Below are 17513 nucleotides of genomic sequence, written 5' to 3'. Positions count from 1 at the left end.
TTTTTAAGTTGCTCTCATTCTTCTTCGTTTTTAATCTACAAAGCTCATTTTAATGTAATCTTTATTTTTAAAGATGTTTTTACAACAGTCAACCCCTGGTTTGAGTTTTGGTTCTGTTCAACTTTCTTCTGGAAATTCATCTAACATCCAGCAACTCACACCTATAAATATGCAGGGCCAGGTCGTTCAAACTAACCAAATTCAAAGTGGAATGAATACTGGACACATTGGCACAACTCAACATATGATACCACAGCAGACTTTACAGAGTACATCAAGTCAGGTAATGGTATTAAGTGTGGTGGGCTCTGGAGTGTTGAGTGATTGAAATGTATACTATTGTAGAAACAAAAATGAAGGTCTATCTGAAATAATTCCATATTTTAACCTTGAATAGTAATAATCAGAAGTTTAGTTTTGAGGGTGACCATTAAAATATTTTGTGCCGAATTGTTAAATTGCTGATGTTATAAATGCTTTCAGTATCCTGACATTAAAAAATTTTGCAGTTCATTTAAAATGAACATGCAGACTACTTCTGTATGTTAAAAAGGTTTGACTTACAAAAGAGGCTGACCAGGAAACACGTTACTATATGTGAAGAATAAACTGTTAGTGATAGTTTAATCAGTATTCTAGGAAATTTCATGTAAATTCCAGGAAATTTGATGCAGGTAATTGGTATATATCGGTGACTGTAAATCCCAAGACTTCAAGTGAAATCTATAAAGATGTCTAATGTCAGTCACTCACTTTGGGCATTTAACAGAAGTTCTAAAGTTCATAGCTTATATTCCAGCATTATATTGAAGACTAATTCCTTTGCGATTACTACAAGTCTTTTTCCTTTGTAGTTAGATTTCTCTCAGAGTAATGTCCTGCTTCTTCTTTTTTGGTCATGTCAACTATTGTTAGAATGATGAATAGTGGATGCATATTTCCTGAAAAATTTTTTTTCGTTTAATTCATCTGTAATGTCTTCTATTTTCTAGCAGAGTCAACAAAATGTACTGAGTGGGCACAGTCAACAAACATCTCTTCCCAGTCAGACACAGAGCACTCTCACAGCCCCACTGTATAACACTATGGTGATCTCGCAGCCGGCAGCTGGAAGCATGGTCCAGATTCCGTCTAGCATGCCACAGAACAGTACCCAGAGTGCTGCAGTAACTACGTTCACTCAGGACAGACAGATCAGGTGGTTGTCATATTTCAGTAGTCATTCCAAAGCTGTAAAAATTGATTAAACAGTAATTTGATTTTTTAAAATATGATTTTAGTTTGTAGCTAACTCCTGCCAGCATTCTTGAATTAGAAATAAAAATGCAGAAGGGTGTCTGGGTGGCTCAGTTGGTTAAGCATCTGCCTTCGGCTCAGGTCGTGATCTCCTAGAGTCCTGGGATCGAGCCCCACATTGGGCTCCCTGCTCAGTGGGGAGCCTGCTTCTCCCTCTCCTCCCTGCTCGTGCTCTTTCTTGCTCTTTTTCTCTTTCTCTCTCTCTCAAATAGGAAAAGAAAAATGCAGAATATGTCCATTGTTTAAGGACGTTATAATAAAAGAATTCCTGTCCAAAAATGTTCTACCAAATATTATAGAATTCAATATCCATAGCACACTGTTAATAGGAGTTTTATGACAGGCTTTGTATGACTATGAAACTTTGTTTTAATACAAATGTTGATGAGTTTTCATCCAGTAACCATGATTAAGGTTTATACTACCATAGTTTATATAGGTTATGGAATAAAAGTAGCTTACCTTTCTTGAGTTTGTTGAGTACTGTACTAGGTGCTCAAAATACACTATCTCATTTAATTCTTTTTTTTTTTTTTTTTAAATATGTGTTGGGTCTTTTATTTCCCAGATAAGAAAGGAGTGAGTTTATAGTAATTTGGTTAGGGGCTTATAGGTAGTTAAGGGGGTGATGAGTAGTTTCTAAATTTAAGCCTAGGTATCTGATTTCAGAACTCAAGTGCTTAAATTTATAGTACACTAAACTTTTTTGGGCCATTCTAGAAAAACAACCATTTATGACTTATTTTAGTGGGCAGTCCAAATAGCTGACATAGAAACAAATATTTTGAAGAAATGTCATTATTTCATATTTTGGGAAGCTTTTAACAACAGGATCTATATGGTCTTAAAATTTCTGTTTTAAAAATTTTTTAGTTTTTACTTATTTTACTGCAATACAAGTAGGCTACTGCTTTTATAATACAATTTTGTTGTATCAAACTGCTTAGTAGGTTTTATTAAAATCCTATTAATTTCCAGAGAATAAAGAAGCTGCAGGATCACAGGCAATGAGAGCATGGAGAACTCATTGCTTCTGTTTGGAACTCAGTTCCTTAAGTGAAGTCCAACTTTTCGCTCTGAATTCTAAAAGGAAGTATTATGAATGTGCTCCATAGAAATGTAGAGGATTACTTTTAAAACCTGAGGAAGATGTCATTAATCTAGAATGCTGATGTGCATTTTGGAGGATACAACTTACCAACTATTTGTGGACCTCTTTTTTTTTTTTTTTTGAGGGGAAAATATATATTTCAGCAAATATTGGAGTGCCTACTTAAATGAGTATGGCACATTCTTTGTCCCAAGAGAATGATCAGACTCATAAGCCATAGAAGGTTAAACAAATCAGTATTATTTGGCATGATAAATACTTCTTCCTAGGTTTTTAAAAAAAGGAAGTGAGCAGTTTTATGGGTTAAGGCAAACGGGTGAAGAGAGGAGTGTGGTCAAGGCCAGGTTTCACAGAGAAGGTCCTTGTCCTGAGTCTTAAAGAGCTAGACTTTTTCATGTGACAGGGAGTCTCAGAAGGGTGTTCTAAACAAAGGGAATAGTATATACAAAGTCACAGAAATGAAAGTTAAGCATTAAGTAGATTGAAGAATGTCTCTTAGTGCCAGAGATGGATGAAGTATTCTCATCACATTTTACCAATGAGCAGTTGGGGGAGTTTCTTTTAAGATTACAGAGAAATGAGCGTTTAGTATTTCTGTGCCCAAGCCACTTTGTAAATGTTACTTTTCTTTGGGCATTATTCTTCATATGTGAATTTTTAAATTCTTTTATACATATTTTTTGCATTAAATAATGCATTCAGTCCTGAAGTATATAAAATAGTGTATTTTATTTTAAAGATTTGGTGTGGATTCAAAAACAGATTTACTTTGTCTTATGGACCACATCAATAATAAAGTGCATTTCTCCTAACTTCAACACCATTATGTACTTGACACAGTTTATAACTGCAGTTATGTTGTGCTCCAGTCACAGTGGAGTCATAGCTCTGTAATGGCCAATATTAGAAACTAACTTCATCTCACAGAAAAGGCAAATAGAAATAATATTGTTCCCTGAACAGTTACCATTTTTGTTATTTTTTTTATTAAAATAGAAGAAGGAAGGTGGGGAGGGAGTGAATATTAATGAATTCTAACACAGTGGGTACTGTGCTATATCAGTGAATTTATAAATTGAGGGTACTTTTATTCACTGCTAGAAGATCGTTTAATTTTGAATTATGTTTATAAGATACAACTTGCAGTGTAAGTATCTTCTTGTAAACCTAGAGAGGTTTTTAAAAATCCCTTATGATAGCTTTAAGTTTATTCGTGATTAGCAAAGTGAACACATGCCACATATAGCTGACTCCCCGAGTACCTAGAATTTTATAAAAAGAAGATTTTTTTTAACAGATTTAAAACTTTTTTTTCCCACTGTGGTAAAATATACATGAAATTTACCATGTTAAAACCTACTTCAACATGTACATTTCATTGACATTGAGTACATTTATACTGTTGGGACCATCACTACCATCACTCTCTAGAACTTTTTTCTTAGTCCCAAACTGAAACTCCATGCCTATTGAACAATAATTCCCCATTCCTCCTCCCCTCTAGGTCCTGGAAGCCACCATTCTGCTTCCTAAGCACATAAGTCTATGAATTTGACTACTCTAGATACTCTAGATACAAATGGAATTATATAATATATGTGTCTTTTGTGACTGGCTTATTTCACTTGGCACAGTGTTCTCAAGGTTTGTCCATGTTGTGGCATGTGTCAGAATTTTATTCCTTTTATTTTAAGGTATTTATTCATTCATTCGTTCATTCATTCATTCATTCATTCATTTAGAGAGTGAGATTGGGGAGGGACAGAGGGAGAGAGAGAGAGAATCTTAAGCAGGCTCCATGTTCAGAGCCCAGTGTGGGGCTTGATCTCCGGACCCTGAGATCATGACCTGAGCGGAAATCAAGAGTCAGATGCTTAACCTACTGAGCCACCCAGGTGCCCTGATTTTATTCCTTTTTAAGGCTGAATAATACTTCATTGAGTACACCAGTTTCACATTTCACACATTGACATTGTGTGAATACACCAGTTTATTCGTTCATTGATGGACATTTGGGTTGCATCCATATTTTGGCTGTTGTGAATCATGCTGCTATGAACATGAGTGTACAAGTATCTGAGATCCTGCTTTCAGTTCTTTTTGAGTATATATCCAGAAATGGAATTGGTGGATCATGGTAATTCTGTATTTAATTTTTTGAGGAACAGTCCTACTATTTTCCATAGTAGCTGCACTATTTTAATATTCCCACCAGCAGTGTATGTTGCAATTTCTCCATATCTTCACCAACACTAGTTGCTTTCTGTTTCTTTTATAATAGCCATCCTCATGGGTGTGATGTGGTATCTCATTGTGGTTCTGATCCGCATTTCCCTAATGATAGGTGATGTTGAGCATCTTTTCATTTGCTTATTGACCATTTGTATATCTTCTTTAGAAAAACATCTATTTAAGACTCTTGCCCATTTTTTAATCAGATGTTTATTGTTGAGTTATAGGATTGTTTTATATAATCTATCAGATATATGATTTGCAGATAATTTCTCTCACTCTGTGGGTTTCTCTTTCCCTGTGCTGATAGTGTCCTTTGATATACAACAGTTTTTTGTTTGTTTTTTAAAGATTTTATTTATTTATTTGACAGAGAGATAATGAGAGCAGGAACACTAGCAGGGGGAATGGGAGAGGGAAAAGCAGGCTTCCAGTGGAGCAGGGAGCCCGATGCGGCACTCGATCCCAGGACCCTGGGATCATGACCTGAGCTGAAGGCAGACACTTAACGACTGAGCCACCCAGACACCCCTATATACAAAAGTTTTTAATTTTGATGTCCAGTTTATCTGTTTTTTTTTAGTTGCCTGTATTTTCAAGAAATCACTGCCCAATCCAGTGTCATGAAAGTTTCTCCCTGTTTTTTTCTAAGAGTTTCATAGTTGTAGCTCTTATGTTTAGTGCTTTAATCCATTCCGAGTTAATTTTTTATGTGGTGAACGGTAAAGGTCCAACTTCATTCTTTTGCATATGGATATCCAAAGAATTTATATTTTTGTTTGTGATTTCATTTTGCTACATACATTTTTGTTTTACTGGTATTCCCAAAGGAATCTTTAAAAACATAAAACATGAGGGGCGCCTGGGTGGCTCAGTTGGTTAAGCGACTGCCTTCGGCTCAGGTCATGATCCTGGAGTCCTGGGATCGAGCCCCGCATTGGGCTCCCTGCTCGGCAGGAAGCCTGCTTCTCCCTCTCCCACTCCCCCTGCTTGTGTTCCCTCTCTCTCTGTCTCTCTCTCTCTCTGTCAATTAAATAAATAAAATCTTTAAAAATAAAAAATAAAAAATAGAAACATGAAACAAAATTGGAACGTACAGCTTTTAAAAACTAAACCAGCAATATCACTGGGTGTTATCTTAGAGAAGTGTTCAGCCCATTGCCTTTTATAATGTGTACCTTATACTTCTGACTCCCCTTCTTCTCTTTCTTTCCTCTTCACAGATTTTCTCAAGGTCAGCAACTTGTGACCAAATTAGTAACTGCTCCTGTAGCTTGTGGGGCGGTCATGGTACCTAGCACAATGCTCATGGGTCCGGTGGTGACCGCCTACCCTACCTTTGCCCCGCAACAGCAGCCGTCCCAGGCACCATCAGTCACGCGGCCGCCGCAGAGCTCCCGGGAACAGCAGCTCACTTCAGTTCAGCAGCCGCCTCAGGCTCCGCTGACCCAGCCACCGCAGCAGTTTCTGCAGGTACTTCTCCCCCAGGGGCAGCTCTCCCAAGCCCATTTCCTTTGATGTAGTGAAATTAGGCATCAAAAAAAAAAAAAAATCCATAAAAGCTTGTTGTGTAAGTTAAATTTCTGGAAGGGTAGAAAGCTTGTCCCGATTAGCTGGTTTTTCTTCCCTTGTTTGGTCTTTGGAAGACTTTTAGCTCTGCCACTGACATACCCAGTTACCTGAACTACTGGATAGAATAAGTAGCTACTTGCTGTTCACAACAAGGTACTTTATATAGAGCCCTCTCTGACTGGAGTTTCTGGAATTCAGACCTTGTCTTCCTTGCAGCAGCCCATCAAACACACGCTCCTATAGGGCAGGGGTATCAAAAGGAATTTTTGGACAAATTAGTTACAGGCATTATCTTAAATTATTGTGTTGGATTAAATTTTATAATAATTGTTAAAAGTTAATGTAAGAGGAGAACTACTGTGGCGGGCTCTGTATTGTCATCAGTGAGAGCATGGGCTCCAAAGTCAGGCTGCCCTGAGATCAAGTCACTGCTCTACCACATACTGTGTGACCTTTGGCAGGTTACTTACTAAAATTCAGTTTCTTCATCTCTCATATGGAGGTGCTAATAGTTCATACCTCATGGGTAAACAATGTGTGTAAATCACTGAACATAGTTACAAGGCATGGAACTAGCTGTCATTTATGAGCCCTGTCTTGATTAATGTAGTAAACCCTCAGATTAGCCAGAATGCAGACACATATTTCATCACATATCTCCCATATCTCAGTAGAACTGGATCTACTTATCTAAAGGATACAGAAGAAAGTTACCTAGGTTGGGATCCTCAGCTAGGAATTCAGCAGGATACATTTCTTGACCTCAGTACCCTCACTGGAGTGCATAGTAGCAGGTTATGACATCTGGAAATCCAGCTTTTTCCCTTCTGGCCTACAGGGAGCACTTTTGAATACAGGCTAGCCTGGATTTATTTGGAGACCATTCCATGTAGGCCAGCCACATACATATCATATAATCAGTTGTAAGAGTTACAGAACAGATGGTATGATTAGAAAACTCAGTGTTAGGGGCGCCTGGGTGGCTCAGATGGTTAAGCGTCTGCCTTCAGCTCAGGTCATGATCCCAGGGTCCTGGGATGGAGCCCCACATCGGGCTCCTGGCTCAGCAGGGAACCTGCTTCTCCCTCTCCCCCTGCTCATGCTCGCTCGCTCTATCTCAAATGAATAAATAAAATCTTTAAAAAATAAAAAAAAATTCAGTATTAGACTGTATATTCAGGCATAAATACATCATTAACTTATCACCCTTAGTGTTATGGTGCAAACAGAGCTCTTAACTTGGTGATAACGGAAAACTAAAACAGGTTAGTTGCCTAAATACCTCTGACAGCATCTTAGACCTGAAGCCTGTATTGCAACTAGGTTAGCTGTTGTTATAAATGAATTAATAATAAGAATTTATAATAGGTTATAAACTATTATCTCATTATAATACTCAATGAGAATTGAGCAAAACCTTAAAAAAGGAGAGAACTTGCCTTAAGATTCTTAATCTTCTAAATCAGGAAACAAGGGCCCCTAAAAGAACAAGCACTCTCTTCAACCTCACTTCTGAAAAAAGAATTCCACAGACATGGGACCCCTAAAGAAAGAAGATGGACAATAGCATTTAGAAATACACTTCTTTGTAGATAGTTAATATACAGTTTGGCTTTTCTGATTATATAACATCTAGTTCCAAAATATGCCTCTGTTGTAATCCCCTAAGGCTCACAAAAATACTGAGTTCTTTATGTTACAAAAGCTTTTCCTAAGTAACAGAAAAAGAAGTTTTTCCAGGTCTTTGACAAAGCTTAAGGTTCAAGGATCTGTCCTTGTGTGTATGTTTATGTGGGTGCGTGTGTATGTGTGCCCTTTCTATACGTTTGCAAAGATCTGCTATCACAGCCCCATGTTTAGATTATGAGCCCTGCATCAAGTTGTGTTGTCAGTAGTGAGGAAGAACATTCATTGTAAAAATTCACTTTCTTTGTATCACCAGAAATCGGAATCAGGTGAAAGAAACAGGCTCAATGACAGTGAGACTTGCCCAGGGTCACACAGGTGGTAATGGCAAAGCACAGCTCAAATCCAGGGCTTCTGGGCTTCTGGATTCACATCCTCTGCCCTTGTTTGGTTTGGTTTGGTTTTTTACACCACACTGCTACATATATAGGACTTAAGTCTCTAGCTTTGCCCTCATTTTTGTGGTACTTCTAAATAATAATGTTAATATTTAATCTTCATAAAAACCCAGTGTGGAGGCACTTTGATTGTCTTTATTTTGTAGATGGAGAAACTGAGTCCCAGAGAAGTAAATAGTTGGAACAAGTCACACAGTCTGGGAAATGGCTTAGCTAGAGTTTGAACCCAGTGGCCCATGCTCTTGGCTACTGAAGTGCTGCTCTACCCAACGGAATGAGCCTGGGCAGGAGGCATTGTCTGTTTGACTTCAGAGTATTTGTGTTTCATGTGTTCTCAGCTATGCTTACGTTTTACTCTCTGTTTAAAATTGTGGCCTTTAGGATCTGTAAAAGGAAAGAGTATGTGTGGTTTGTCTCAAGACATAAATTGCTTTCTATACCAAGAAATCTCTAGCTCAGATTCCTTAAAAAATAAATAAAAAAAAATCTGCTATATTTTCAAAAAGAAGGGGAACTTCATAAGCATTTTCCAAAATACTATTTTTAAATGAGAAGATAAAAATGATGTAGATTATGTGGAATCAAAGGATTCTGTCCCTATCCAGAGTAAAAACTTGAGTAAATCTTGATGTAGACAGTATAACAGGGGTAAAGCAGTGTTGCATAATGCATTTGTCTTTTAGACTTCAAGGTTGCTCCACGGGAATCCTTCAACTCCGCTTATCCTCTCTGCTGCATTCCCACTACAACAGAGCACTTTCTCTCAGTCACATCACCAGCACCACCCGTCTCCGCAACAGCAGCAGCTGAGTCGGCCCAGGACTGACAGTTTGACCGATCCTTCCAAGGTTCAACCACAGTAGCACACACGACTCCTCTCTGACCTCAGGGGAGGTAGGGGTTGTCCATAGCAGTTGCTCAGATGATCTGAGGCTAGAAGGAAACGTTCCAGCAGTTTCACAAGATGCAGTGCTAAGTGTTGTAGTTTCTGGAATTAGTTAGCAGGGAAAGTGCTGCCTCGTGCTACAGATGTACATGAAATACCAGCCATCAGGAGATGATCAGGGGGCCATAGCCAATTCTGACAGTGTTTTACTTGCCCAGCTATTTTTTTGATGGGAAGAGTATATTGCCAAATGTTAAGAAGCTCAGCTATGAAACATGACCTCCAGTCAATCAGAAAGGCACTAACAATGTTAGTAACTTTTAGTGGTTCTGTGCCTGTTTTCAAGTGTTACAGAGGACACACCACTGTCATGTCAGGGGTTGCTTACAATGATGCCATGAAGACAGGGTCCGGTAGACCCAGTAGGCCCCCTTCCCCATTCCCTCTCCCTTTTCAGATAATGATTGGATAGTAATTAATTTCAGAATGTTGTGTCGTTCAAATTCTCTATGTACAGATGCTGTAAAAAATTATGTATATGTCTGGATAAAAAGAGAGAAAGCAAAACATTTTGTAAGCTGCATGAAAGCATTATCTATCCTAGGTGTATTTCCTTAGATTGACACCATGTGCAAACTAGTACGTTCTGTTTCCCCTTTTGTTTACAACACGGTGGTGTTCTACTCACTTTTCCGGGGCACAAGGCTTTTTGTTCATACTTTGGCTGTGATGTCACAGTTTGTTCAGTGAGGTATGATGTGCTGCTGGGAATGGATATTTTTTTCCAGGTTAAATTATTGAAGCAACAGGATTTTCAAGTTACTCAGAAATATCCCTCATTTCATTATTTTTCATTTATGTTTCAAAATAGGATTTGCACTGCTTTATTTTAGATGGTTGGAAGTTTTGGTCATATATTTTGATATAGTTCATAGTTGGAAATAGTTGTGTAAACGGCTTTCAATAAGCCTGAAAGTCATTTCAAGAATGTTCCAGTTATAGGAGTAAAATTTGCACACAAAAGATTTTAGGCACTTTTTAACATTCTCACTGGTGGGAATTTTAACTTTTAGGATTTGTTGGAATCTTTTTATTATCCTTCACAATTTCAATGCTTCTTTTAGTCAGAAATGATTCAGGGTTATTTGAGAGAAAAAAAAAACCCATAGTGCCTTGATTTTGATTCAGGTGATAACTCACCATCTTGAACTCAATGTCTGGTTTCAGTAGCAGTTTTGAAACCTTTAGTACATTTTTAACAGCATGTGGGTGTCAGTGCCATTATGATTCTCCTAAGTTCCCAGGAAGACTGCTTTTAGTCTCTTGGACTAGAGGTACAAGTAACTTAGGGAAAAAAGGTGACATCCTAACACTATCAGAGTCATTGATGTGATGACAAAATTGTTTTCCTAAATCAGCATCTTCCTTTCAAGCTAAACAGTCAGTTAAGAATTACCTGTAAATATTTTCTCAATATGATCTTGATATTCTTACAAAGAAAAAAGAAAGGGTAGGAATTGGCTTTGCCTTCACTATAACACTAGAATATTGTAACTCACATGCTTTCTGAACATGAACTAAAATTTCATTTGGCAATATTAGATTCTAAAGGTAATAAATTCCAACAAATTACATAAAACATTTTATAGATTTTTATGGTACTAATAATTAAATTTACAACTGTAGAGCAAAGGAAAATTAATGGAAATACCTTATTAGAATATCAAAAATTATTACTGAGGAAAGGGAGGATAGCAAGCTGTAATATATCAAAATTGACCTTAAAAGAAAATGTATAACAAACTGAGGCTGTTAAACAGAAGAAGGTTTTGAGCAATGAAAACAGCCTACTACAGAATTGCTCTTAAGCTCAGTTCTTAAGACTTTCTGTCCTCCACTTTGCTCTCATCCCGAAGGGATAATACTTTGTCTTTCTATAGACAACTGTACTTGGCCACACTTAAATTAGAAAGTTATATTGAAAAAGAAAATAACCAAAGAAAGTTGGTACCTACCCTTCTACAAAAGAAGTGTCACTAGATACCAATCAATAATTAACATATCAAGAAGCTCCTCTTCTAGCTAAATGATCTGGATGAAGAGATTTCTGACTTTGTCATGAATGTCAAGAATAGTTGTCAGTGTGTGTGTGTAACTTGAGCATAGGTACACATAGACGAGCTTGATGCTGTAGAATATGGCAACAGTATTAATTTTCTCCCCTTTCAAATTGCCTTTCTCAACCTTATGCCATTCCATATATATCTGAGTTGTGCCTCATTTGTTTACTGGCAATATCTAGTGGTATGGATAGCAAAAGATACGAAGAACTGTTATATTAAGATTTATCCTCTAAATAACCATACTTACACGGAAAGATGGTCAACTGTGAGTACTGTGTACTTAGGTTAACAAAGGCAAAGCATAAGACAAGCCACAAGGTAAATCTGTAGACTATTCACATTCTCCTCTACCAATTCCTTCAAGTGTTTTCCATCCTTGTCAATATTTGGGAAGGAGAATTAGATAAAATGTTTTAGAATTCCTTTTGTTCCTCACAGCTCATTTTTGCCCTTAGAATGGATTGCCTAATTTAAAAGAACAGCCAGCTGCTTTCCCTCTGCTGTCAGTAGGTGTTGTCAAAGAGCTAGTGAGCATCAACCACCTTAGCTCCTTCTGTTTTCCTCCTGCTTTCCTTGAACTTGGGTTGCAGAGCTGTCCCTTCCCTTCCCTTCCCCCCACCCCATCATTGAGACTTGAGTGTTCTGATGAAGATTCGGCAGTCGCCTGTTCTTCATTTCTGTAGCCAAAGTTGTTCCTTAAAATCCCAAATCTGCGTAATGAAAACATACCAAATAGAGACACCTTTCAGCTACTTAAAAGTCATTATCTTCTTCCCTCTGCTTTACTCTCACAGAGATTCGATTTTTCTTAAAAACATCTTATTCTGGGTGGCACTTTTTAGGTAAGAATCTGTTGAAGCCATGGGGAAACGTTAGCTGCTCTGCAGTCACCCTGCTTTGGACAACTCAAGTGAGGACTGTGAGGATCAATCAAGTTGCTGCTAAGAGTGGTGTCAAACCAGAACCTAGACACTCAAAAGTTACTCTGATTTTTGGGTAGAATATATTGGAGAAAAAGCAAGTATGAGGGATGGGGATCGCACGTGAGCAAATACTACCTTTCAGTCTCCAAACTCTGTCCCAAGCTGAGGGGGTCATTTGCATCCCATGCTCTGCTTTGTCACTTAAATTTGGTTTAGGAATGTACTAGAAATAAGAGGATGCCAGTGACTTTGAATAGTTGGTTATAGAATACTCAGTGCAGAATAGTGAAAATGTGATTTGGATTTTTCCGAAGCACTAGAGTTTTTGGTCATTGCCTTAAAGCAGTCTGCTTGCAGTTAGTTCAGGGTGTGGAGGAGTGCAGCCCCATGCAGGGCATTGTGCTGAAGGGAGGGGAATCTTTGTTCAAGAAGCCTTAGAAAGGGGCCCCTTCAAATAGTACTCTTTCTCTGGCTCCAGACAGGTGAAAATTATTTTAAACTGGGTATTACTCAACTTGTTTCCTGATGTTCCCACTACAGTGAGGTAAACCTTTTTTTTTTTTTCAGGTGGAATGCAAATAGCATTTTACTCTAGTATTGCTCATTTCTCCTTTTTTCTCTGGTTCTTTGCTGTTTGAAAGTTTGTTGGTGAACATTTGTGTAAAACTCATTCAAGTCTATAACCTTTCCAGTATCTGTGACCCTACTCTTCATCCCTTGGGAGTCGATGTTGGAAGGTATAAACACTGGATATTACTATTGCTGAGTGAGTCTAGCCAGGAGTAAGTGGATTGGAGTTTCCAAATGGTGGAAAAGAAACAGCACAAAGGCACTTGCCATTTTACTAGCAATTGGAGAGAGAGACCCTTTTAAGTTTGTTTGGGTTGGGTGAGCATTCCTCTGAAAGGAGCTTCTGAAATAAATGCAAAGGAAAAGAGTCGACTATTTTTATAGCATATTTAATATATTTGTATATAACTATGAATATGTAGGAACCCTCCACATGCCTCCCACTTTTCTAATTTACTCCCCCTTTTGCCATAGCACTAGTAGAGCCTCATCCGCATGGGTAATGTGCCTATTGCCAGCCTACCAAAAGATAGTGCTGCTTTCTGAGACAGGTGAGAGGACCCAACTCTCACGCCTGGGGATCCTTTCTGTAGGACGAGCACACACTCTTCAAATAACGTACCAGTCTGAAAGCATCATTTTGAAATGTAACAAGCACTTTATTGCAACTCTTCATTTTGATAAAGTTTATTATCTTAGGCATTACCATTTCTAAAGGATCCCCAAATCATCACTTAGGTGAAATTTAAAAATGACGCATTTCTGAGAAATGTTTAGATCCAGTGAACCGTAGCAGGTTTATGGGAGTGATTTCAAGGTAGCCAAATGAATTTTGACTTTGGTTTTGAATGTGCTGGAGTCAGGAGATTGTAGATGCCTAGTTCCATTTCGACACTATTGTAAACCTATCTTGCCTATTGTGTGGACACCAAAAGAGACCAATGAGCCTGTTTATTTTCAGAGGTCTAGGAAAATTGCATCAGTGTGAATAGATGTATAGAACTAACCTAAAAGTGATTGGTAGTAATATTTTAGAATACGATAAAAATTTCAAGAATTATTCTGGGTGTTTTAAATGTGCTCTGAAATGTTGGCATGTCATTTCAGCGTTTCCATTTGAATTGCTCTTGTAATATTTTTGCACAAAAAGGACTGAGAAAAAGACTACTTTGGTTGAAGAGAAGTATAATTTGGTCTTATTTTAAATATGTCTCCTGTGGAAACACCGGGGATGCATTTTGTTGGTATAGTTATTAATTCAGGATATTTAAAGCAGTATTGAACAGCTCACAAGAAATTAAGCAAACGTGGACATTTAAAAATTAAAACTTTCTTTCCATGTGACTGTTTTTTGCATATTTTTCCCCTTGTCGTAATTTAACACTACATTCCTTGTTTTTCGTAAATAAAATAATACTTTGCAGGTTCTGCTTTTGAGTATTTAACAATATTTTGTAAGCTGACTGGGTTTTCCTAGGGAAACGGTCTTTTGTGAAATAGGATATAGTTTATGAAGAGACTGTTTAAGTGGAATTCCATCACCACCACCAGCAAACACTGAGGTGCTGCATTAAGTGACAATCAAAATAGTGAGTATTTATGGAAGAATTTAGAAAGTGACTTTAAAGACGCAATTGCTTTGAAAGCAGTTCTCTGGGTTTCTTGAATGAAAATGGCTAAATGTATTTATTTATATTTTAAAATATCTTTGTGTTGTTTTCTCATCAAAGTGATTTCACAGTGTCATGTATTTAATTTGTGGTTTTGTTTTGTTTTGCTTCGTAATCTTTTATGTAAAGAACTGACTCTTCTTATCTGGGGCGCAGTCTCGGGCCCTCACGAGGACTCTCCCCGGGCCAATCCAAATCTGTGTTACTTAAGGACGGCAGTGGAGGGCCCAAAGCCAGATGCCCTTGCACTTCCCGCCTGTTCTCAACTCAATTAAGAAAGAATAAAGGTAACTCCTTCCGAATCTGCTTTGTATAGTTCCAACCTTTTTCTAGTTTCACTTGCTGCCTTTTCTATTTTATGGGTACTTTTTATATGATTACTTCCCCAACGCAGCCAAAGGCCAGTATGACACAACCAATGGCACACGGTGCCTGTGTTTTGCCCATTTGGGGAAATGTTAGTAAGACGATCAGCATCTTCTAATGGACATCACGATCATATCCATATTACAATCCATTTAAAGTCCTTAAATATAGGTGGAACAATGTATGTGCACTGTATTCTTCTAACAAAAAATGTTGGCCGTTTTTATATAGTGACTGTTGCTTGGTCCTTTAAAAACAAAAATCCTTCATACACAGCACTATCCACTGGAAGTAGTGTTTAAGCATTTGAAGCCTAGAAATTCGGAGGCTGTTTCTTACCTAGTATGCATTGGAACACAATTCTCCATGTTAGGGCTCCCCGAGTGTCTCCTGAGTCCCACAGGCTAGGGGCAGGGCACACTGTCTAGCTTTTGGGACCCCTTCAAGAATGGTAATGAAAGCAAGTCAACCACAAGTTGGATTTAATTGATTTGTAAAAAGTGTTTAACTCTGAGGGTTACATTGAAAATGTGTTTTCAAATGTATGCTTTTAAGTTTCTGAGGAAACAAACTGTGACATCGCTTTAAAAATGACATTCAGATATTGTATGTGTGTTTTGAGTTGGTCTGTACCGGTGCAGATTCACTGCTGGCAATGGTTGCTCCAGTGCTGAAGAGTTAAAATGGAGGGAAAGCTAGATTATCCTTAGACTGACGCATTATGTAACTAGACAATCAAGCAAAACCAGTTGGCCAGGAAATGTCTTTTTTTTTTTCCTTCATGTCAGCCAGAACAGCTGTAATTCTTAGACCATTCTAGAATAATTTTGAAATCTCTTTTACTATGGCGTAAGTTGGGGAAGGGCCTCCGTACGGCACTTGCACATTCACTCTATGTAGAGATTGAAGCCCAAAGATGAGTCACATTCAGTGCTGTATTGAAACCAGTTAGTGCAAAAAAAGTTTTATCTTTGTAAATTTATGTTAACATCAGTTATTAGCTGTAAAAACATACACCAAATTCTTCGTAATGTTCTGTGTGGTTTCTTGGTGTGCTACTCTTGACATTGCTGTCCTTACTGCTTGGCTCTTGGTTTCAAGTAAAAATTAGATGTAGCCCGTTGTTCTTCACTTCCAAAAGGGTAGAGCTGTAAATGGCTAACAGATCTTAAGAATACCTACTTTTCCTAAAGCAAACATTTAACTGAAATCCAAACTGATTTACAAAAATGAGACTGATATTTTCTAGGTATTGTCTTCTGCCCAAATCCTAAATTGCACAGAAGCACAAGGGGATAATGAATGGTTTCCATGGTGCTACATTAGGTTCTCTGACGATTTTTATGAGCTGTGTTTGGAAGTACAATATTATATAAAATGTGGATCATGTTACCAACTTAACTATTGATTGCCATTCAGTTTGGTGTTACAATTGGTTACACTTGTTTTTCAGAGCTGTCCTCTGAGAAGAGGTAAAATGTTTTATTAGCCTACCTCCACTCAGGCATCTTGGTGTATGATCATTTCTCCAGGTTATGTGCACAGTTTTTTAAAACTATATGTACTATAATTATAATGCTCTTTCCCATAGACTTTTGTAATTGTATTCAGAACCTAAAATGCTAGCAAAAGAGCCAAGCAGTAGCATTAGTGGTTTTTTTTTTTGTAAATGTAAAATTAGATCCAGACTTTGTTTCCTTATTCAATTTTAAAAATAAAAAAAATACCTCAGTGCTATGTTTTTCCGTATCACCTGCATTTCTCAAAATAACACCTGCTTTATGTGGCACATAACTTGTAAGAATCACATTATTTTGGATTTTAAAGGAAGACTATTAAATATTTTAAAATCAATAAGAATGACATTTCCTTTTCTTTTATTCAGCAATGGAGTCTAACAGTATTAGCAGTTTTTACCTTGTAGCTTCAAGTCTGAGCTACCAAATTCTGTGAGTAGTTCTGTCCTGATACAAGATTGTGGTGCCTCAGAAAGCTATGCTGTTATTCAAGTATCAGCTCATTCTTGGGCCAGGCTGTCTGCACTGCTGAGTCCGGACTGTGATGGGACCAGCTACTTTCGTAACAAGGAATTATCCTCTCTGTTCTTGCAAAAGATGTAATTACTTGTTGGCTCTATATTAGGGGAGTAATGGTATAGTGTGGGGTCTTAGCCTGAAATTTCTCTAAAGTGTTTTATTTTCACACGTGGGCATTGTATTTACTGCCCTGTAACTGCACTTGTTATGGTGGCTACAGAACTCCTTAAAAGTTTCCAAAAATGACTTTTTCATCAATATGTGCTATTGCTACTTTTAAGAGACAATTAAATAGAGTTACTGCACGTGGGAAAAGAACATAGCAGGCTGGGAGAAGCGGTGATGCTGTTTGGATAGAATAAATAGAATAGACTGACAGGACCGTGATTACTGAAGTTAGTGTGATAAAATGAGGTAGCCTTATCATGATCGGTGGTTATGGGTTCTAGAATCAAACTGTGGTTTGACGCACTGCTCTACCATACAACTTTTTTTTTTAAACCTTGTTAGTACCTACTGTGTCCCAGAGCTGTCTGAGGGTTAAAATAAGACAATCTTTAGAAGATGCCTGGCTCCTATTTTTTAACATCAACTTTAGAAACTGGTCTATAAATATTAATACTACTTTGATAAATTACTGTTAC

At 37.7% G+C, this 17513-nt stretch overlaps 1 protein-coding gene across 1 annotated transcript in view; it reads left to right on the top strand.

The window, feature by feature from the left end:
- CLOCK (clock circadian regulator) overlaps positions 1-16566 on the top strand; it is a 139009-nt gene extending 122443 nt beyond the window's left edge. The window contains 4 exon segments of the mRNA XM_035726414.1: positions 74-283; positions 996-1198; positions 5863-6112; positions 8979-16566. Of these exon segments, the coding sequence (XP_035582307.1) occupies positions 74-283; positions 996-1198; positions 5863-6112; positions 8979-9158 (843 nt within the window). The 3' untranslated portion in view covers positions 9159-16566.
- Positions 16567-17513: the final 947 nt, after the last annotated feature.

This window comes from Zalophus californianus, chromosome 2 (assembly GCF_009762305.2).
Source record: "Zalophus californianus isolate mZalCal1 chromosome 2, mZalCal1.pri.v2, whole genome shotgun sequence".
Lineage (NCBI taxonomy): Eukaryota > Metazoa > Chordata > Mammalia > Carnivora > Otariidae > Zalophus > Zalophus californianus.
The sequence above is the reverse complement of the archived record's forward strand: the minus strand, read 5'-3'. Positions and strand labels throughout refer to the sequence as shown.